The sequence below is a fragment of the Acomys minous genome (genome assembly GCF_964271855.1).
Source record: "Acomys minous genome assembly, chromosome: 3".
In the NCBI taxonomy this organism is placed as follows: domain Eukaryota; kingdom Metazoa; phylum Chordata; class Mammalia; order Rodentia; family Muridae; genus Acomys; species Acomys minous.
In genome coordinates, this window is record NC_140485.1 from 142,136,265 (window position 1) to 142,160,030 (window position 23,766).

Consider the following 23,766-nt stretch of genomic DNA (forward strand, 5'->3'; position numbering starts at 1 on the left):
GCACTGACAGGGATGGTGGAGCCTATGTGCACTGACAGGAATGGTGGAGCCTATGTGCACTGACAGGAATGGTGGAGCCGATGTGCACTGACAGGGATGGTGGAGCCGATGTGCACTGACAGGGATGGTGGAGCCTATGTGCATTGGCAGGGATGGTGGAGCTGATGTGCACTGACAGGGATGGTGGAGCCTGCCATGGGAAGACGACCAAGACCCTGGAGCTATAAGCACCCTCATCTCACAAGGACAGAGACTAAAACTCAGAGGTGCTAAACAACTTTGTCCAAGTCCGGCATCATGTGATGTGCAAAGCCAGCATCTGGACAAAATACACCTGATTCTATCCAGTTTCTTTAGACCAGCAGGACCTGACAAGCCCAGCCACCACGGGCTTGTCTCCTCAAGTGCTGACCGCTCAGCACTGCAGCCTCTCCGTGTCCTCCTAGGCCCCTCATGTGACCTTGAACACCGAGACCTCCATTCTTCTCCATCTCCTGGATGGCTTTTCCCTGTGCGTCTAAATCTACAGCCACACTCACAGGCGCAAGTTTGTATTCTTTCTGCTTCTCCCTCCTTAGGACCCGTCTCCTCAGCTTTTCGCTACCTCATCTGTACTGAATCTTGGCTCAGACTTTACCCACCTGTTTCAACCTTTTAAAATAATTAAAATTATAACCATACTCTATATCGCCTACCATATGTCTGCCATATCACCTGTATATCTTATTGATTGGTTATTTCTGTATTTCCCTTTTTTCCTGACAGATATCAAGGAATAAAGTGATATACACAAACATATGTATATGTACATGTGTATACATATAAATATACTTATATCTGTATAAATATATGTAAAATATGTGTATATGTATATAAAATATCTGTGCATGCATAGGTAAATACATGTATTTATACACATCTATATGTAATATATACACAAACATATATACCCTGTGGATGACATTTTTCTTAAAGGCTAGTCCCTTCCGATATAAAGTACTACAAAAAATAAACCCAAGTTTAAACGCTAAGTTAGTCACATAGTTACCTCAATTTCTAAATTATATACATGAATGTAAGAAGCCAAACACATGAATGATTGTACTTGTACACAAACATTCTCCCATTTAGGACTGAAATCCTCAGAAACATTCTCTCCATTTAAATAGGCTGAGCTGGTTAGTGGGGACAGGAAAGCATTATAAACCTGAAGGACTACCTCAAATAGCTGGAAATGCGGCCTGGAAAGATCTGGAAACGCTGCACAGGATAGAAGTGGGCCCACCTAAGAAGCAACTGCCAATCACGCGGCTCAGGTTATCCTCCTCTAAAACTCGACAACCCTGGACATGATCTTAGCGAAAGCAAACTGAAGCAAAAAGACCAAGTTGGGACAGTGCCAGATCTCCGTATGGTCTGAGCCACATCCTTCATGCAGCCTTAAATCCAATCAGCTATGATAGAGTGCAAATAGAAGGCACCAGGAAAAAAAAAAAAGACCCAGAAGCTATTTTTGCAAAAAGAAGGAAAGGCAACAGGCTGACTGTGTGCAGCCACAGACAGGTTCCTGTCTTTTACAAACCAAGCAAACTCGGGTGCCTCCAGCACCGCGGCCCTGTGTTTCCTCCTCGGCTTTTGCTAAGAAAAAGAACGGGCTTGCTGGTTAGATCTTAGGATGCCAAGACAAGTTTCAACTACATAAGTGCATCTGAGGATGGCATAATTTGTTCCTGCCTCGTTACTCGCATCTGTTCTCCTTACGTCCAGATCTGGGAGGGAGAAGGCATCAAAATGCAAACAAAACCACAGAACTCTCGAAAATAGGACTTTGAAGACCTCGACGCAAAGTGCTGGCAATTTGCTGCCAAGATTTCTTTTGAAGCAAGGAAAATTAGAGGCAAGTATAGCTAGTAAATTATGTCTAGAATTTTCCAAATTTAGGCAGCCTCTCCTCTCCTTTACGCTCTGGGCACAACAGTCAGTCCCTCTTGGATGCTCTTCCTGCAATGGGTACATGCTTGAAGTGATGCTGACAAGCAGTGCCGAGCCTGTAAGGAAGCTCTGGTTCGAGAGCCCTTTGTACTGCATATCAGGTACCATGCATATTATATGTTTCCATTATGACTCATAACAGAAGGAAAGTTACAGTGATGTAGTAGCAATAAAAATAATTTTATGGTTAGGGGAAGGGGAACTGTAACATGAGGGATAGCATTGAAGGTCCGCAGTATTAGGGAGGCTGGGAGCCACTGCTCCACGGACCTCTGTGAAAACACAGTCGGCGCATACAAAACTTTTTAAGATGCTACAGGGAGCATGACAGTTGCTCAGGAAAAATGGTCTTGTGGATTGACTCCTTTGCTTTAATCAAGCACATATTGTAGATAAAATTCAGAGCAGTCTTCCTTAAACAAAAAGAACACCTCGTTCCCGCCAGTTTTCAAAAAGGGTTAGGGAAATTACTTAACTACTAGCTACTACGCTTCTAACCATGGGGTGGAAGTCAGCCTGCATTCGCTCCCAGCTACAAGCGTGGCAGCAGACCTGACTCAGAGAAAGCAACAACAATGAGCAATGGGCATGGTGCCTCTGGCTCCCTGGAGTCACTCCTCCATCTCCACTTCCTGGAAAGTGCCTCTAGGTCTCCACAAATGGGATACTTCCTTCTCCTTCCTCCCTTCCCTTTCAGTTTGTTCTCTCCAGCCACTCAAAAGGCAGGACTGTCCATCCCACCACCTGTACCTGTAGGCTCGCCTCGGCGCTGACCCACGCACACTAGCACATCTGCTAATCTCTGAACTAATGGGGCAACTGTGAGTGCCCTGGAAAGGAGCCAAGCACCATAGCGAATTTTTACGGCAGCCCTCTCACTGCTGCTGGGCTGCCAGCATCTCTCAGAAGTAAATAGTGACCTCTCTGCTGAAAACGAGGGAAAAACGAGAGCAAGCAAATAAAAGGAAGCCGCTTGCCTTACAAGACAAACATCTTTCCGTGCCATCCTTGTTCGGGTCAACTCAAGCTCTGGTGACTGGGATGGCGGCTACAAAATCCAAGCCTCTCTTTTCTCCCTCAACCCTGCAACTTTCTAAGCACCTGTCTGACAAGTTTCAGTGCAATCAGTCTGGGGCTTCCCTGCCCCCCCACCAGGGGCCTCATCACCAGCTGACCTCTTGGAGCAATGAGAATGGCAAGGAACCCCCAAATCTACTACTGCTTCCAATCACTGACCCGAACTGCAGAGTTCCCATCAGCTACCAGCAAGTATCATGAGACAAGCCATTAGAGACTCTGTCTTAAGACGGGCCTGGTGGGCGCTTAAAAAAACGCATGTTTCTATGAGGATGTGAACAGGTAGCCTCACCGTATAATTTTTCCATGCCACAATTAGATATTAACCGCCAGGCTTGCAGGCCGGAGCAGAAGCACCTCGCTAGCCAATAGCTCAGAGCCCATGGGCTGCCCCCTGGGCCTCGGCAGCAGCTGAGCTCCTGCGTTTGGCATCAGTATACAGACTTCTCCAGGAACGTGGCTCCACAGGAATCGAATCCTCAGACTCCTTTCTTTCTTCCTGGAGTGAAAGGCAACACACCACCACCAGTCGGGTCTTCCACTGCTCAACTCCCTCGGGTCATGGTTGACCAACCGCCCTCCAACAGACTCCCAACTGCTCACTCCAGGTCCCAGCTTGTGCCCTCCACACTGCTGACATCACAGCTGATCCTGGAATCTTCGCCTCACCACACCCCACACATCCCTCCCCAGCTGAAGGCCCTAAGTGGGAATCTAACACCTTGTCATCAGTCACCTTCCCTCCTTCAGTGAACCCTCGGAGGAGGACATGTTGGCTTTCCAGCACTACAGAAGCACTACACAGATGGCCCGCAGCTTTTCCCAGAAGTTAACCACTCCATGGGAAAAGAGTGGCCCTCCAGCGTGCAGTTGGAACGGGGCAGCCTGTGTTGTTGTTGTGAAAGACTTCTCTGTGAGGTGAAGTTTGGCGTCCCGCTAGAGCAGTAAGATGAGAAACTCCGTGTCTATCCCTCACTGCTGTCCACTGATCCCATGGGAGACTGACAGTTATAGATTTCCTCATCAGACTTCTCACTAGTAGGGTGTGTGTTCTGCATAGGCCTCGAGGCTTCTGCATCAAGGCCAGACCTTATCTCCCCACAGTAGGCCTGCGGGGCCCGACTCAGATGCCTTTAGATACTCAGACCCAGTCATCGCAAATATAATAAGAAGGTGGTAGTTTACGTTGAATGTAGAAAGCACTTGGGAAGCTGAGGAAGGAGCAAAAGTTCAAGGCCAGCCTCAGATTGCTAGGGAGCTCAGTGCCAACATAGGCTACACAAGAGTGTCCCATAAAGCAAAACAAATAAAAGGCATTTATAAATCTTGCTCTTACTCTGTCCCCTCAACTCCTGCCTGATGAGTAAAGACTGAACTCTTTAAGAACATCTGATGTGGAAAAAAAAAATGTTAGCCTAATGAGGGCACCAAGGCTGGGACGTGACCTCAAGAATCTGCCAAGGGCAGCAGGCATCACTCAGAAGGCGTCGCTCCCTTCCTCGTGGACAACTCAGGAAGCTGATGTCAGAGGATCTAGGGTGCAAGACCTCCCTGGGCTGCCGAAAAAGACCCAGTTCCCACTCCCTACCCCAACACCCCAAAGAAGGCACAGAGGAAAGAGGAAGGCTGGGAAGAGAGGACAGACATGGCTCCTTAAGACCCACCTGCCCTGACACACTTCAGAACATTTCTTCTCCCCATCCCCTGCCCTGAAGATGCCATTTCTGCACCACACACTTGTTAGCAGTCAGCTTGGCGCTTCTTTTTCAATTCACGGGTTGGGTGCTTTCGGCTCTCTCCTGGCCTGGTTTATTTGCTCCTCGGTGCACTTGCTACTCAGTGAGGCTCTTCATGTCAGTTCATACCTACCCCGCCTCCTCTCAGAGTGGCCAGATGGAAAGAATCCCACAGATAAGGGGCCTGATCTAAGTAATAGCATTCAACCCGACTCTGTCCTGCCCAAAGTAGTGATACATAAGATTACAGCAAGCGATCGATCAGTAAAACCTCCATATATCAGTATGTTTAAAACAGACACACAAGCCTAGCATGGTGGCACACGCCTTTGATCCCAGCACTCAGGACTCAAGAGGTAGATGGATCTCTGTGAGTTCAAGGCCAGCCTGGTTTACAAAGCAAGTCCAGGACAGTCAAAGCTACACAGAGAAACACTATCTTAAAACAAAACAAACAAATAAACAACAGATATAAAGGTCATGATCTAAGTTGACAAGACAACTTTATCTTCAGTTCTGAGTACACAGCAGCTGTCTTCTGGTTTGCTTTCTGAGCCTATCTTCCCCAATACCTCTGTGTGTGTGTGTGTGTGTGTGTGTGTGTGTGTGTGTGTGTGTGTGTGTGTATCTTTTTGTCTCTGTGCATGTGTGTATCTGTCTGTTTCTCTCTCTCTCTCTCTCTCACTGTGTGTGTGTGTGTGTGTATGTGTGTGTGTGTGTGTGTGTCTGTGTCTGTGTGTGTGTGTATGTTCCTGTCTGATGAGAGGCATGCCAGAGGCCAACATCAGATGCCCTTCTCTTGCTCTCTACCTTTTTTTTTTTTTTTTTTTAATAACCAGGTCTCTAACTGAACTGGGTTCTCAGTTGGCTAAACTGTCTAGACAGCAAGTTTTGGGCATCTTCCTGTCTCTATCCTTGCCCCTGCCCTTCCCCCCCCACCCCAGTGCTAGTCATGGGTGCTGGGAATACCAGCCTGGGTCCTCAGGCCTGAGTGTCTGGGCGCTTTGCCAACTGAGCCATTTCCCAGCCCTGTCCTCTGTCTATTGCTCTTTTCATTATGCCCATGGTCTCCAGCACAGTTCACAGCCTTTGACAGCGATGGAAATGACACAATCAGCAAGTAATACATGTGGAAATGTGGGCAGTGGTACCCAGGAGTGGAGTTGATACCCACATCCTCCTGACCCGCCATGGCATGTGTATATCACTGCCTAATCATGCTCCACTTCTAGATGCCCCCCACCCTCATGATTCCCCCCCATACACACACACACACACACACACACACACACACACACACACACATCCTTTCTCAGTAGTGCACTCAGGATGCAGGCCCCAGCCTGTGGGAGGTGGCCTGCAGAATTAGCCTATTTGCCTCTATGGCTAAAGCGTATTGGTCCCTCCTGAGGGAATTGTCAACTCTAATGGAAGACTCCTAGAGAAATAAATGCACTGTAAGAGCTTCAGTATCAGTGAGACAGAGAGGGAGGAGCGAAGACAGATCCACCAGGAAGCTAAGCATCAATGCACCACACTTAGACCTTGTCAAGGTCTGGGAATGGTCTAGTCATGAGTGGAGAGTCATCCATTGAAATCTGCAGAGGAGAGTTCAGCATTCTCCCTAAGGAGAGCACATGTTTGCCGGAAGTTCAAAGCCCAGGACTTCTCAATGCTATCTTTAAAAAGGATCAGGCTCACTTCAAGGCAGATGGACCTGCTCTGTGACGTGGACCTCAGTCCAGGTTATCCTTTTTTTGTGGCTTTAGAAGCTGTTTATCCCTGAAGATGAAGAAAACCCAGGTTGAATTTAGAAGGGGGTATAGAAGAAGTCAAAACAAGTTTCATCTTGAAAAGGGACAAAGAGACCACATTAAAGTGACAGCCACTAACGGCCCACCTCCCTTCCAGACGTGCCTGGAGCTGACCAATAGGCTTCTCCCACAGACCACCAGTCCATCAATGAAAGAATCTGGGTGAGCATTCCAGGGCAGGCCCCATGAAGGTCTGGTAGTTACAGATATGGGCTACAGCACACAACATGTAGTGCTGGCTGGCATAACCAACCTTCTACCTAGGGGTGGGGCTTCCCCTCTCCCAGGGACTCTTTGCCTTATGTGTAAACATTTTGGTTCCTTAGGGCCCTTCCTCACCCCCTTCCAGAGCCCTCTCCTTCCAGTCCCACCTTCCCTTCCTCCTCTTCTCCCTCTCCTCTGTCTGTCTGTCTGTCTCTCTCTCTCTCTCCCTCTCCTCCCTCTCTCTCTCTCTCTCTCTCTCTCTCTCTCTCTCTCTCTCTCTCTCTCTCTCTCTCTCTCCCACTCTCTGTGTGTACCTCTTTCCCTCTCTCTCCATTCCTCCCCACCAACTGCTCCCAATAAACCTGCATTTGTATGATATAACTCTGTCTCCGCCATGAACTCATTCCATTTTAACCAATCATGTAATTAGACAGGAGTGTGGTCATGTAGGCTGAGTGTAATTTCTCCTTCATCCCTGAACACATTGCCAGATTGAGCTTCATATAATTCCTATACAGAAAGTTAAGAGAGTTGAAAGAAAAATCCTTGGTGTACTCTCAAGCTAAACCTCCAACCGCTCTGGATACAAACCAGGAAGCTGGGTTCTGTCTGGGTTACCCTTTCCTCGCTCCCTATCAGCTCTGTGTCCTTGGCTTCACTTATTTGTTTCCTTCTGTCCACCCTCCCTGGCCAGGTTAAACCCCATGGGTCACCCTACAACAGTCCCCACAGCTGGCTTCCCTCCTACCCCAGGCTCCCTCTTCCTCGCACTGCCTCTGTGCTCCCAACACCCGCTTTTTAAAGCCAGGATAGATCCTTACAGCAGCTCTGTGAGGCCTGTGTACCTCACAAAGCCAGCAGCAGCTGCTGAGTTTTGCCCAGCCAGTCACTGTCCAGAGCGACTTCTTCTTTGCACATTCGTTCTTGTGATGATAACTTTCTTGTAGGCCCTTTCGCATTCCCTCCATGTTGTTTCCCTTAGCCTGGAGGGTACTCTTCTTCCTCTTCCTATCAGAGTACAAATCCAGTCAACCCCTCTGCCTGCTCTGCACAGCTGCACCACTCCTTAGCCCTTGAGTGGGTCTCCTCAGAGTGTGTTTCCTGGAACAACAACCATTTCTTATAGACGGTAGCGGCTACCCCAGGATGGGAGCCGTCCGTCCTTGAACGCCTGAAACTTTTGAATCTCCTCTCATTTTAGGAATGAGACACGAAGGCTAGAAAGGTCTGAAGGTGAGGAAAGAGACACCTATCTAAGACTGTAGGTGAAAGAGACCAGTTCTAACTGGATCTCACCTGTGTTCCCTTGGCTGTACTTCCTTTATTAGCGCTTTGCTGGACTTACTTAGTTCCTCTCCCAGGATCCTTATTCCATTGAACTACTCTAGCTCCCGCTTTGATTGGCAGATCGTGTAGGGAACTGGGCACACAGCAGGCGCTCGCTTGCCAGGCCTGCTGGATAATGGCCAGGGCGGTCAGATAAGGGCACCAAGGGCAAAGGCACAGTCCTTGAAGTCACACACACACACACACACACACACACACACACACACACACGACTTCGAATGAATGATTAGCATCATTAATGCGTGAGGCGACATAACCAAAAACGCTTTGTACAGAGCCTGCATGGATGAAGTCTCAAAAAGGAAAAGAGTCTCACTACAGGTGTGCAAGGGTGAGCGTTCACTGGCACCGTAAACCCAGAATCTCAGTTGCTTAAACCATCAGACTTGCGTACGCCTTGCAGAGGCACTCACATCCCAGGGCATATCCATCCCTTCTGTCCCACCAAGATAACAACTCGGGACAGCACTGACTGCCACAGCTGTGCATGGCTGGGCACAGGGTAAGCTCCATCCCCTGGAAGGGTATGCACCTCACTCCCTTCCACCTCTTACTGGTCATAGGAAGTCACAGGATCATAACCATGAAAGGGCTAGGGAAGTGTGACCTTACTCCAAACCCAAGAGAATTAAAAAAAAAAAAATCTCATCACTCATGTCTACAGTGGGAACACTGCCCAGAGCAGGCAAGTGCATGGGGTATGGCAGGCAACAATGAGGCTACAGCAGGGTCAGCAAGGCGAAGCAGTAAGGCCAGCCTGGGGAAGCACCTGTGGTGTGCGTGGGGGTGGGGGTGACAGGCAAGCTGGGGTTCACCCACACGCGGTGAGGCTGGCTGTCGGATTGTGAAGAGCCCTGACTTGGGACAGACTGAACTCTGTTATCCCAATGGGTTTCTTGTCCTCCTGTGGCTTGTACACATAGCCTGGACAGTTCATGTTGTTGCTGCCCTGTCAAAATTATTTTTATCTTTTTTTTTCATTACTTTTGAAAAGTAAACGTTTATAACTTCTGTTAGCTTGTTTGCGGTTTTGTTTTGTTACCCTTCCACCTCCTCCTCGCCCCCCTTAGAGGGAGACAGGTATCACTTAACTTTTGGAAACCCCATCTCCCAGAGGCCCTAAGGAAGCTCAGAGCACACCCCACCCCGACACCAGGGCAGCTGGCCCTTCTGGTTGGAAGTGGGAGTGTGTTTACACCAGCCAAAGCCTTGAGCAAACTGGCAATTTATCTGGACTGCGTTTTTATCCAGTTACTTTGCAGACTCATTCATGGGGATAAAGGGCAGCTCGCCTTTTTAACAGAGGGGAGCTCTATCCATCTGACCACACATTGATCACCACACAGAGGCACTAGGAAACCCCACCAGCTCCATGGCGAGCTGAGGGAGCACCTGAGGGGATGCATCACCCATGGCGTGAGGAGACGACCTTACACCATCTTCCCTCTCAAAGGCTCGCATTCCCAGTAAGCAGGGTGCCCTTTGAACTCAGTATTGTTTGCTAGCATACGAGACCCCTCAGGGGGGCAAGAAGCTAGCTCTGGTACACACAGTGTGCCCACTTTTCCTTCCTCTGCTTTACCAGATGGTGGCGTTGCTTGTGTGACTGAAATCAGAAGGACCCAAGAGAGCCAGAAGACCTTTCCAGTGTATGTTCCCAGCTGTGAAGTCCTGAGTCACTTTTGGCAAGAGGCCCAAGTCCTCTCCCTATCACCTCACCTAAGCTTTCCTTTTAATAACCAAAGGAGGTAAAATTGAACTGCCACTACGACTCGGGGGGCAGGGGGCAGGGGGGGCTGTGTTGATGAGTATGTGATGACTGTGTGTGTGGTATGCATGTATGTGTGCACACATGTGTGCATGAGTGTGTGTGTGTGTGTGTGTGTGTGTGTGTGTGTGTGTGTGTGTACAATCTTTAATGAATGTCAGAGTTGTTCCTAACGCTGGCCTCTACTTGTCTCCTTCTCCTACAACAGAGTTTCTACCTTTTGAATGAATAGCCAGCGTACCCTTTCAAAACACAAACACGATTCATAATGACTTAAGCAAGCAGAACCCACCCACTGGCAAACTGCGGATGTAAACAGGACAAACACACTGTCGAAAGCCGTCCAGAGGAGAGCAGTACTTGTTACCCCATGGTACCCCAGCTTGTCCTGCCTGACACCCAGACAGACCCACTCTGCCGCGCAGCCACAGGAAAGGGAGGAGGAGAGTTCTGCTCAGACCCACAGTAGCCTTGGCCCTGAGTCTGGCAAGTGGATTCTGTGTTTGGCCAGGCCCAAGTCACACACTTTCTAAGTTGCAAGAAGCAAAGTCTGCCACCAAAGGGAACGTAAGAAAACCAGCTGGGCAGAGCAGCAGTAACTGCTGTTTCCCCTAGACTTCCCTCTTGTTACAGTTCACTTCCTCTCTGACCACCTGGTCGCCTGTTGCCTGCAGGCACCGGCTCTGTGGGAGCTGACATTCCTCGTTGCATTTCCTTGAGAGCAACACCAAGGAAATCCTCCAGAAATATTAATGCCGTCCTCTGGAGGAAAGCCTAGCCCAGTGCTTGGATTAAATAGGGTGGATTTTCTCATGGTGGAGACTGCATTTTCATGCTGTCTGGTCGGTCACTTAAGACTCAGACTTTGTCCCAGTCTATGAAGTGACCTACCACATCCCATTGGAAAAATCACACCATCACTAGTAACTACTGCAGTCAGTGGTGGCCGCCACTCTTTTCCTACTGTGGGGGATACCCCCTTACCTCTGCTTCTCTCTAGTCCCAGAGTATGAACATCTACAGGCAAGACCCCTAAGATTTACTTAGGATTTTAAAAGTTACGTCATACTGGACCGTAACTATTAACAATTACTATCCCTGGAAGGCCATCGTGTCAAATTATCCACCATAAAACAGATGCAATGGGATTGTGTCTCTAGGGAGTAAAGAGCGTAGCTTCCTGACAGGGAAGATGCTGCTTGCATCTGACCCTCGCTAGAGGACCTCTCCTTGCCTCCCCTCTAAGCCCAGCCCAGGGAAAGAAAACATGTGAACTCCACTCCCAGCAACAGACACCTAACCATTTCATGCCAGAAAGGGTGTGAGAACTAAGCATGAGCTTTTCACCCTCTGTCACTCTGAGTACACGCCGAAAAGATCACATGAAAAAAAAAATTTAAAATAGCCCACAAAACACCTTCTCCCGCAGGAGTGGCCTCTCTGTACTTTTCTGAATAAACTCTCAAAATATCCAGGCGTTTGATACATGAAAAAGCTGAATGAAGTCTTGCCATTTTAACTAACATGAAATATGCCTGTTAATACATAAATACCATGAAGGTAAGTGGCCACAAGTCCTTGGTTACTACTGCAGTCATGACCAGAGGCCATGCATAAGGGTAAAAACACAGTTCAAATCAACAAATAAAATACTTAAACATTGCAACAGAAAACAGTAATTTCTCTTTGCTTAAAAGTTATGTCAAAAAAATAAAAAATAAATAAAAGTTATGTCATACTGGACAATAACCATGAATTTTTATTTTTCCCATTTTTCTTTGCATAGGCTTTTTGCTGTTGTTGTTATTATTGGTGCTGGTGTTGGTGGTTTGTTTGTTTGTTTAACACAAGGTGTCACTATGTAGCTCTGGTTGACCTGGACCTCACCATGTAGACTAGGCTGGCGTGGACTCACAAAGCTCTGCCTGCCTCTGCCTCCGGACACTGAGATGAAAGGGGTGTACCACTATCCCCACCACAGGCCTTGTTTTTACCTACCTCGGGATTCTGCACAGTGGCACAGGGATATTTTAAACTGAACAACACCTCTTACTGCCCCTACCCCTTGTACCACATGATGAACCGCAACCTCGGGCTCTCAGCGGAAGCTGCGCTTTGAAGAATAGCACGATGCACTCTTTGCATGTCTGAGAGATTTTTTTGTTTTCATTTTTAATGTAATCATCCAATATTTAGCAATCCCAGGTTCAATGGAACAAAAGTTTACTTGAGTACAGTTAATAAATACCTATTTGGGCCAGCAAGATGGCTCTGTGAGGGGAAAAGCAGCCCCCCACTTAGCCTGAAAACTTGAGTTCAATCCTGGGAATCCACGTGGTAGGAGGAGAAACCCCACGCCATGGTGTGTATGTGTGCATGAAAGGACACTCACATATACAAATAAGTAGCTGTAAATTTTAAAATTAATGGCTATTTTTAGTCACGGGGGAAGCTGTGATGCCCTAAAGGAGAAGTTATAAAATGTTAGGAGAGTGATAACGTAATTAGCCATACTCTACTGAGGGTTAAGCACTCACTGCTCTTACAGAGGACCTGGGTTCGGTTTGCAACACCCATACGGCAGCTCAGAGTCGTCTATGATTCCAGTTCCAGGGGACGCAGCACCCTTTTCAGACAGAAAATACACTAAGCAGGGCGTGGTGGCACACACCTTTAATCCCAACACTCGGGAGGCAGAGGCAGGCGGATCGCTGTGAGTTCGAGGCCAGCCTGGTCTACAAAGCGAGTCCAGGACAGTCAAGGCTACATAGAGAAACCCTGTCTCAAAAAACCAAAAATAAATAAATAAATAAATAAATAAATAAATAAATAAATAAATAAATAAAAGCTATACACTAGCCATCACTTCTCTCTTCGGCTTTGACCCTGATGCTGAATACAACTGTCAACCTGTTTGGGCAAAAAGCCCTTCAAACAACTGGGAGGACCTGAGCACCCGACTCTGCGTCTTCCTTCACCTGCCCTGGCCCGGAACTGCAGGACACAGGCTGGGACTCTGGCTCCTTCACACCACCAGATGCCTCGGTTCCTACAGACCCGCCTCTTCATCAGCTTCTCACTCCTGGACCCCGGTGGACCCCGGTGGACCCTGGACCTGGCTCTATGCTACTCTCTAACCGCAGCCTTCACTGTTCTAAGGTCAAAGCTGACCCGGCTTGTCTGTAACCCTGACTCACACTGCTTCTTTGGTCTGGTCTCAGTCTCAGGATGTCCTTGCTCCTGCAGCGGCCCCTCCCCCACTAGCTCCTACTGGCCCGGGGAACCAGTTCTGCTCAGCTTCTTCCAGGAAAGGTTCTCCTTGGACATCCTTCCTGCTGTGCCCCCTCAGGACAGGAGAGCTGTTATGATCCTGATCGTTGTTGTATTGCTGTATTGGTAGTATCTAGCAGGGTGCTTGGCACATGCTCGAATCACTGCTTAAATCACTTAAACGGAGAAAACATTCAAAACTCCCTAGGTGGGCTTACTGGCTCTGCCAATCAAACATAAAGAAGGAATTCTAAACTTGGAAAATTGTGCCTTTGCAAAGAAAACAAAATAAAAAATGTCATCCAGGGACTAACGTCATTGAATTAAATTTACAGAAATAATTATGTAAGATAGCTGAAGTCCACTCACTATTTTCAGATGAAAGAAGTTAAATGTGGTAAGTTGACTGCCTGTGATAATGATGAGAAACCTACTACATACGACTCTCTCAGCTTTCTAGAAACATCCCCGTCTCAGTAAGCTGCGCCAGATGTTTCTGATGCTCGTGTGCTCAAAACAAGGCTGGAGATTTTGCACGTGTGACAAACAGAAGCAAAAAAGCAAAGGCAGTTGGCTTGTGATTGAAACACAGGATAAAATCCTCTTGTTAGTTTAAACCGAGAAAGTGTTTGCAAGCCTGAAGCCTTTTTAAAAAGATGACATAGTAGCAAGATACTCCAAGTTTTCATTTAAACTCCTTTTAGCAGGGTAATACTTTGTATATAACAGTGGTTCTGACGTGGTGAGGTTGGGCTAACAGGAACTTTACTACGGGAACTTCTTAGCTTACTCACAGCATCACAGCCGCACCTCCTGGCAGAAAGAAGTCTTTCATTTTCCAGTCCCTCCTGGTCTTGCTGGGCTCGGGCGTGTGGGAGTCCACACCACAACAGAAACAAGAGAAGCTGGGCAAACCTAACACGCCTTGATTCAAAGTGGATGTTTAAACACTGACTTTTACCCACAAATTTGGATTTTAATTTCTTCAGTTTTATGGCTGATTGGCAGTTTGGAAATAATGAATTTCAGGTAAATTATTTCAACCCAATTTCCTCTTTCCTGAATCTTCCTGCAGGAATTCACAAAGGGCACTCCTGGTCAGATGTGTCTTAGTCTCTTTGGCTCTATTCGTGTGACACAGGACTCAAGTTTCCTGGCCTTACCCAGAGGACTATTAGGAGCCAGTTAAAACCAGTTTGAACATAAGTGTTTCTTGAACAGTTCACTTCTCTGGCTACATTTAGCAGGCAGTGGTGCAGGGGTCCGGGGGTCCCTGTGGCCAGTGGGGGTGCTGTGGGTGGGGGTGTGTCCAGAAAAGAGTTGGTTCTTGGCAGGCAATAGGGAAGTGTTCTCTGTAAACATGGCTGTATCCTCAATAGCTGTCACTCCATTTGGAAAGTATTTCCCTTGTGCACACAGCCTATATAATAGGAGACCTTCTATGAACTGTTCCTAAGGGTTCCCTGCAATGGGATGGAGGGGACAGCACTGCTGTGTGCACTTGGATAGGATCCCCAATCACAGCCCACTAGGGAACTTCTCAACAGACACTGCATTTCAAAGCCTGGAGTCCCTCTGACATAAATGAATTACTTTGTTAATGATCAGTTTCTCCTCAGTCTAGAAAGTTAAAATTGCACAACTCAGGATGATTTCTAACCCAAATAAAAAGAAAACAGTTTAATTTCTAAAGCACTTGCATGTTTTTGCATACCACAGGAGTTTTCGTGAAACATTTAAAATTCTACATAAAACTTTGGGATCAGGTGTTTTTTCTTCAATGTGTGTTATTAAAACAAATTTCAACCACTGTATTGTACACTTCATTTTTTCAATTGTGTGTTTGTGTGATGGCCTGTGGATAGGAACGTACACGTAAGTACAGGTGCCCACAGAAGTCAGAGGTCTGACTCCCTCCCCCAGCCTAGTTTATAGATAGTCAAGCATCTGTGATGCCTGACATGGGGGCTGGGGGCTGAACTCAAGTTCTCTGCAAGACAAGTTCTTGATTTTAAACACAGTCTCCCCCCCCCAACCCCCACCCCACCCCCACCCCTCTAATTAACCCAGTTAGTGTTGTTTAACTGCATTCAATTCTTCTCTTGGGTGAATATAGAATGTATCAGTGCTATTTCTGCATCAAATGTCTAGATCTGAAGCCACAGCACAACTTCCAGAAAACATATCTTGGAGGTGGCTCAGCAGTTGAGGGCACTGACTGCTTGTGCAGAGGATCTCAGGTGGGTTCCCAGTACCCACACGGTGGCTCACAACTGCAGGTCCAGGAGATCTGATGCCCTCTTCTGGCCTCTGCAGGCACCAGGTACACACACGGTGCACATACATACATGCACTCGCACACACATACATGAAACACGTTGATTCTAGAGACACTCTCACCAAATAAGGAAACACTTAGATTTGCTCAGGTGCAGGGCACTCTCAAGCACCATTGTTCTGCCAGGCACGAATGGCAGCCTCGGGAGAAGCGGTGAGGACAACACGGGACAAGGGGCTTACAGGGGCCTCAAACCCCAGAAAGAAAACCCAGGAGAGCAACAACTTCACAAATGGCAATATCTCCCATAGCCTCAGCCTTAAATTCCACATACGTGACATAAAATAAGTCCTATATCTGATCACCTATCAAGACTGTCACTGCCACGGGGACCTTGTGCTGTCCTGAATGGAAGGCCTGGTGCCTGGAAGCAGCAGTCCAGGCTGGCCTAGGACAGAGGGTTTTCCCAGGACACGAGGCTCACAGGGCTAAGATGGAAAGTCCCAGTTGGTCCACCTCACAGATACAGACATGACTAAGGACTGCCGCTGAGCAGAGAGAAAGGTCACCAAAGGCCAAAGCACTCTTCAGAGCAGGGCAGACCCTTAAAGGGTCTGCGTTTCTCTGAACAGTTTTGAGTGACTGGAACAGGGTCAAGAGTGAAACAGGAAGTAAGGACTAAGTTTCCCAAATCGGATATGCTAATTACTATGGAAACCACTGAAAGCAACACAAGAAGGCCACATAGAAGGACACACAGTGACTCTGAGAAAGTAAATCCTCCTAAAACATTTACAGTGTAGCCAGGCAGCAGTGGCGCACACCTTTAATCCCAGCACTCGGAAGGCAGAGGCAGGCGGATCACTGTGAGTTCAAGACCAGCCTGGTCTACAAAGCAAGTCCAGGACAGCCAGGGATACACAGAGAAACCCTGTCTCGAAAAACAAAACAAACAAAAATTATTTACAGTGTATATCTTGTGCATGCTGTTTAAATGTGTATTTGCTACACTGACAGAAATTCCTAAGAAAATCACCTGGTCCTGTATGACTGTGTGCCGTTTAGTAATTTTTTTTCTTGTGTGAACGCATCAAAAGTTTTTCATCAGCCGATTCTGATGAGGTTTTAGTGATGAGGCCCAAGATGCACTCTCCTCACTGCAATGACCAGTTGAAGGAAACAGCTCAGGACAGGATGGGCTGATTTTGTTCGGGTTCGGTGTTTAAGGTTCATGAAGGCAAAGGAAACAAAATCGCGCGGACATACTAGTTAGTCTACATTCTGTTTTCCTCTCTTATCCTGGACGGCCCCCAAGGGTGGTCTATGCCATCCTCCCTAGGCATGGCCTCACAAGCATGAGCGGTGGAAACTCTACAAGCCTCTGCGCATATGTACATGTGCAAGCGCATGAGTGCATAGACACACGCACAGACACAAACATACACACACACACACACACACACAGCAGCCTTAGCATAAACAATTGACATTCGGCCATCCAGGCAATAACTTTCAAGATCTGAGCCTACAGTAAACCAGTCTTCCCAAATAAAGATCATGCATCAGATAACCTGCGAGTGTCCGCCCCAGTTCCTCCCTGTCCACATCCCTTCACTCTCATCAGTTAGCTGTACTATTTGCCTATGAATTCTTGTCCTCTAAAAACAGCAACAGCAATAAATAATAATAATAATAATAACAACAACAACAACAACTTTACTTGATACTTCCCAGGCCACTGCATATTTTATATATTTTTCAATTTGTTTATTTATCTGGGTGGGTATTTTGCCTGCATGTGTATCTGTGCACCACTTGCCTGTGTGGATGCCAAAAGAGGGAGTCTGGTTGTTCTGGAACTGGAGGTTCCAGCAGTTGTATGCTGTCATGTTGGCTCTGGGAATTGAACCAGAGTCATCTGGAAGAGCAGCCAGTGCTCTTACCTGCTGACCCACCTGTCCACCCTGCCACAGAGCATTTTAAACCAAGGACCAATATCTATGCCCATAAGCTAAGGACGCCATGCTAAGTGGGTCTCTGTCTCTTTCTATCTCTATCTCTTTCTGTCTCTGTCTGTCTGTCTGTCTGTCTGTCTCTGTCTCTGTCTCTGTCTCTGTCTTTCTCTCTCTCTCTCTCTCTCTCTCTCTCTCTCTCTCTCTCTCTGATTTTATCCTTTCTCCTCACCTTGCTGAGCAGGGTCTAAGTTCAAACTGGGGAAGACAGGCGGCTATGGACGAGGAAACACTTCCTCTAAGTACCTAGAAAAAAAAAAGTCTCCAGACCACACATCAAAACCAAGTGGTTTTCCATCCGCTTTGAACTCACTACTGCCACAAAGCACTGAGGGACCACATGAGATCTAGCAACTGCTGGCATGCTATGCACGACAGTTACACAGTGCGAAGTGAGGAGGCGGAGGCAGAAGCTGTGGGGGAGGGGGGCCGGGAGGGTGTTATTCCATGAGCTTCCAGGTATCACAGAAGAGCCCAAGCTGTGACCCTTCAATACAGCTCCTCAGGATATGCTGACCCCTCCCCCCAAACATAACATTATTTTCATTGCTACTTCCTAACTGTAATCTCGCTACTGTTGTGAATCACAAGGCTAATATTTTTGGAGATAGAGGTTTGCCAGAGGGGTCACAACCCACAGGCTGACAACAACTGGCCCAGACTCTTCTGGCCTCTGCTGTGGACTGTGAGGCAATGCTCTCTGAGGATGCCGAGGACAATTTGCAGCTGTTCAAACTTCACTCAAGCGCATGTCCTCCTCTGTGTGTGTTTTGTCCTGAGTAGTTGGGAAAAGGTATTAAAAGAGTCTGATCAACTTTATCCACTGCTGGAAAAAATACACCAAGAAAGGCCAAACTGATTTGTAAACAAGTAAACAAACTTCATATTTTTAAGAAGCATCCAAAAGCTTTTGGGGTGGGGCGAGAGGCGGATGAGATCTCCAGGACAGCCTTGGTTTGAGCGTAAAAATGAGCAGGCTTCAAAAATAATCCGAGAGCTACCCTCCAACTTGTAAGACAAGAAACTGAACCCCTTTTCCTTCTGAGACTAAAACCCCTTTATCCTCTCAATACAGCCTCAGACAGGGTGCGTGCAGCCAAAACTGTCAGTGAAGACCTGCAAGGCACCAACATGGGTGCCCAGGTCCCTGCCACACAGCAGCCTCCCCGCTCCTTTCCTCTCCCAGCAGCTCATGTTCCTGAAGAGCGATCTTTCGTCTAGTGGTGAACTGTGTGCGGGACTAGGCCACAGTGTCTCCTCGCCTGATAGAATACCTGTGCACCCATTGCTGTGATGGTGTTTCTTGAAATGACACCGACATTTCAATCCTTCTGCTGTGGGCAGCACGGACTGCCCACTATACTGTGGCCAAGCCTCGGCCCATCCGTGTGTAGAAGGCTTTAGGAGCCAGCACCGAGGTTTCTCGCCAAGAGATGGATAGCTCAGCACACCAGTGAGATGTTCGTGACTGAGCTTCTAGCTGGGTGCATGACAGAATTCACACTTGGGGCTGCAACCCGAACCCTAGTCCCCACAACAGGAGCTAGTTCCTGCAAGTCTGTGTCCTTGCCGTTCGCCGCCTCCTCTCTGTGATGATTCTTCGGTTTCTCTGTTGAAGTCTAAGATACACTGCCCCTAAAAAATCCTCTCACGATAACAGCCCCTGTCCTCTCTCTCTCACATACACTCAGCAGAAGACACACGGGACTCGAAGGCTCCTGTTAGGAAGAAACCGTATAGAATGCCACAGATGCAGGGGAACACCATCACAGGTTGAGCCTGAAACCTTGGGCCTGAGCCCCTGGGAGGTCAGACGCTTCATCATAGGAAGTGAGGAGGAACCCATTAAAGACAAAACCTTAACCTTGGCTTTAAATGCAAGTATGTACTATAATGCACAACATGTGTTGTATGCATATGATATTTCAGTGTATAATTTATATTTACCCACATGCAATTAATTATATAATGTATACAATATATTAAATATATTGAATATCTTTTTAAAGTTTAACATCTGATTCTGAATTATAAGAAGCTAAAGCCAGCATATATATTCAAGAGATGATCAGTGAATACCAAGAGACCGAACGAGGAGATAAAATGAAAGTGAGCCCTGGCTGGACCTTGCTCACTCATTTAGAGAGTGAGATGAGAAAGACAGGAGCCAAGTCACCAGGAGTCCAAGCCAGGTAGCACATTAGAGACAGAAAGGCGGCTGACTCTGCCAAATAAATATTTCTCACTTGAGATAGATGTGAGAACATCCTACTGACTCTAGGTGAAAGAAATATAGGATATGGGGAAATAGAAGGACCTAGAAGGTCCTAGAAACCTATAAGAAGAACATCATGATGAGTGGATCGGGGCCCAAGGGAGTCTGCTCAAACTATTGCACAATAGTAAACATTGAACTCCTACTCTAATCTACCCAATGGACTCTGGTGCTCCATATTTGACCACCTCCCCTTGGTGGGGAGGCCTGATGGTACTCAAAAAAAAAGAATAAGCAAGATACCAACGTGAGACTTGATAGCCTATGACCATATAGTAGGGTCCCCCTTGGTCATAGACCTAGAGGAGGGGAATAGGGTGAAAGTGGAGGGAGGGAGGAATGGGAGGATACAAGTGATGGGATAACAACTGAGTTGTAATCTGAATAAGTTAATAAAAATAAAAAGTAAAAAAAAAATAAATATCTCTCACTGAAAGCTAGCTGTTTGCTCCCACTCCCAGGAGTCACTGTGATAGTTCACGCCCTAGGATGGAGGGAGTGAAGCCTGGGCTGGGAAGGCACACCTCTCTGGGTGTGACGTGGGGGGCATCCAGAGAGAACAGACTTGTGGGACGGTGGTAGAGAGATGGCAATGTGACCTGTGTGTGGATGGCACCATCCACTAGGGTGAGGGCTGGACAGGACAAAGAGGAAAGACCACCCCAGGCTGCACCCCTGGGCTTCCTCAACCTGCCAGCACCCCCACACCAGTAGGATCTATGGAGTGGCCACACCTTCCACTACATCTAGATTTCCCCAAATTCTCGGGGGCTTCCATCTCCTTGGACTAAGCATCCTTGGATGCTCGGGCTCTCTGAGATGCAGGCGGCCATTGTGGATGCTACAGCCTCTCGGCGCATTTGCTTGGCTCTGACACTTGTCTTGAGTCAGGGTACCTCCAGGGAGTGACTGGAAGCCTAACAGATGGAACCTGCTGGTCCTCATGCTCGCTGGAATACATGTGAACGTTTCTGTTCTGTAGATAGTGTCCTCTCATGTTCCATCCTTTCACCTCTATCGTAGACAATGCGCATAACAGTAATCTTAAATCTACTGAAAAACTTTTCTTTTTTTAGGGTTTCTCTGTGTAGCCCTGGCTGTCCTGGACTCCCTTTGTAAACCAGGATGGCCTCGAACTCACAGAGATCCTCCTGCCTCTGCCTCCTGAGTGCTGGGATTGCAGGGTACGTCACCACTGCCCAGGATACTGGGAAACTTTAAATAAGTAAACATTTCTAAACACAAGAATATAGAACTCATTCAGAGTTAGCCATTTTAAGTACATGAAATAACTATCCAAATAATAGATTTTCACTAAGCTAATAAGAAACATTTGGAATATACATTTTTTGAAAGGGGATAATTATTTCTTCCTGACAGAAATCACTACATTCCATTTAAGTGCCTTATCTAAATGATGATTAAGACCTTTAAGATTAAAATCAATCAATAAATAAATATAAAATAAAATAAATTTTAAAAAGACCTTTAAGATTTTAGAAAAGAATTTTTTTTCCTGTCATTAGAAATTAAGAGACAAACTAAAAAACACATGGTGCATTCCTTCTGAATCTGGTCCCTGTCATTGTGAAGGCCTCCACAGGGGCGCAGCTGAAACACAGGTCACTGCAGAGAAGCCCTGACCTGAGGCATGGGGATGCACTGAGGGTGCCTTCTGGATCCTTCTAGATTGAGGTCTTGTGTCACATGCTATATTTAGTTCAGAGGGACTAACTCCTCAAACGGTGACTCACACCGTCTCCTAGACCCACTTAGAGACAGAGAAGATGACGTAGGGCTGACCTCTGTCACACTGTAATCTGTCCTTGGCAGCACGATCAGAATCTCCAGGTCCTATCAGCTAACTCTGCCATTATGTAAGTGTGCACAGATGCTTCCAGTGGGGCCTTACGTAGAAAACCAGAAATTATGATGCGCTATTGACTTCATACACGTATTAAATAGATAACATATTAGCTGTGCGTTAGAGACTTTGCAATGGAAACAATCTGATGCTTTAAAATGCAAAGTCTGTTATAGATGACCTCTTCCTGCCTACGTTGCTGCCCTGGGGATTGAACCTAGGACCTAGCACCTGCTAGGCAAGTACTTTGTCACTGAGCCACATGAGCAGCCCTTTTTTTATTTTACTTTTAAGATGAAGTGTCCCAGGCCAGCCTTGAACTTACACTTCTCCTGCCCTCCTGGTCCTCTAAGTGGCTCTGATAATAATTTGGGCCTCCAGGCCTAGCTCTTTGGTATCAACACAGCTTATTCCTCAATTACACCGTTCAACAGTCAATTAAATAAAGTGATTAAATGAAGGGAAATGACCTGCCAGGGCCTAAGTGTCCATGCGCTGCCTGAGACCATCACAGACAGGACCGCAGAAGCACTGCCCGTCTTCTAAGCATCCCAGGTGCAGAGACCAGGCAGATGGGCCTGCCCATCATCTTAGTTAGCGCTGGCTTACAGGCCGGATGGCTCCTCCTGTTCACTTACACACAGAGGAGGCCTGTGCTTGCCTGAAGGTGTGAGGATGCAGCCCGCATCCTGGACTTTGACAACTACATCTGCCAGAGTGAAGCCTTGAACCAAGAACGGAGTGAGCCGAGTTTGAGAAACCTTCTTCTCTACCACTAAGTCCAACCCGTGATGTTCCCAGCACCGCCTCCCAACATCGGCTTCAAAAGCGATTTCTGTCCTTCGTGAAATTGTGCCCAGCTAAACTCCAAGCCAGCTGAGGATCTCTGCCAGCAAGAGGAAGGGCAACGGCCGGCCGGCCACCATAGAATCTGAAACAGCCAGAATATTAGGGAGGAACATGGCGTCGTCAGCGTCAGCCAACGGAAACTGGAGGGGCACACCATGCCACCGAGAACCAGCTGGAAACTGGAGGGGGCCACCATGCCACCGAGAACCAGCTGGCCTGCCATGTGAAACTGCCCCCAGGCCTGGGCACCGACCACCTCTCACAAGAGCATCTCAACGGAAAAGCAGCCGACACCCCTACATAGCAGTGTGCTGAGGCCTCAGTAACAGTGAACAGACAGGACACCAGGGCCCAGAGTGGAATGTGTACAAAAGTACCAGAACCTGTCTTTATATCTGCCAGGAACGGGTAAGGTGATATTGATATGACCCAATTTCTAGGTTATCTAATTTCATGACAAGATTTCAAAATATGTCTACCCAAAACTGTGGTGCTGCGGGTAAAACTCACACGGATCTAGGAGTCCAGTTATGACTGTTACTTTTCTCAGCCTGAGCAGCAGCACTGTCATGGTGTGTGTGTGTGTGTGTGTGTGTGTGTGTGTGTGTGTGTGTGTGTGTTTGTGTGTGTGTGTGTTCAGGTGTGGAGAGGGCCTTCTGGTTAACAGAGAGCGTGCACCTGTATCAGCCATGGAGCGGGCTCTTCAGGTAACCCAGAAAGTCCTCAGTTAACTAAGAGCACACATCTATTTCTAATGTGGAGAGGGACTCATGCAGCTGAAAGAATGCATCTACATCTACCTCGGAGAGGACACTTCGCGGTTAAACGGGAGCACGCGTCATCTATGGATCTTGAGAGACCCACATGTTGTCCCCATTGTCACAATCTCTGATATCAGAATTTCATGCATTTTTTTTAATGGAGATAAATGACTTTATACTATTTTGGGATTTTTTGATGTGCCAGTGGGTAGATGTCGTGGGAGGAAGCAATGAGTAAGTCTTGAAGAAAAACTTGAGAAGAGTTCCTCCTCAGTCGGTAAAGTTGAGCTGTGTTGTGAGGAGATGTGCGACTGTGGGTGAGCTCGATGGCTGGCCCGAGAGCAGAGCAGAGCAGAGGTACAGAACGGCCCATGGCCAAACACTACTCCCTGTCGGTTCCAAAGAGAAAACAATTAGCAAAGGTGAATTCCAGAAGCTGGTGCCTGTGTAGGGCCACTAAGGACGACAGGGCAAGGTTCCCCTACCTGTGTATTTTTTTTAAAGACTACCACCCATGAG

At 47.4% G+C, this 23,766-nt stretch overlaps 1 protein-coding gene across 5 annotated transcripts in view; it reads right to left on the bottom strand.

Moving 5' to 3' along the window:
• PDE10A (phosphodiesterase 10A) overlaps positions 1–23,766 on the bottom strand; it is a 422,490-nt gene that overhangs the window by 136,802 nt on the left and 261,922 nt on the right. The window contains exon 1 of one of the 5 annotated variants that reach the window (XM_084777846.1): positions 3,362–3,702. The exons of the other annotated variants lie outside the window; for them this stretch is intronic. Coding sequence (XP_084633972.1) covers positions 3,362–3,377 — 16 coding nt within the window. The 5' untranslated portion in view covers positions 3,378–3,702. Of the gene's footprint in view, positions 1–3,361; positions 3,703–23,766 lie in introns of those variants that run through there. 5 annotated transcript variants of the gene reach the window in all.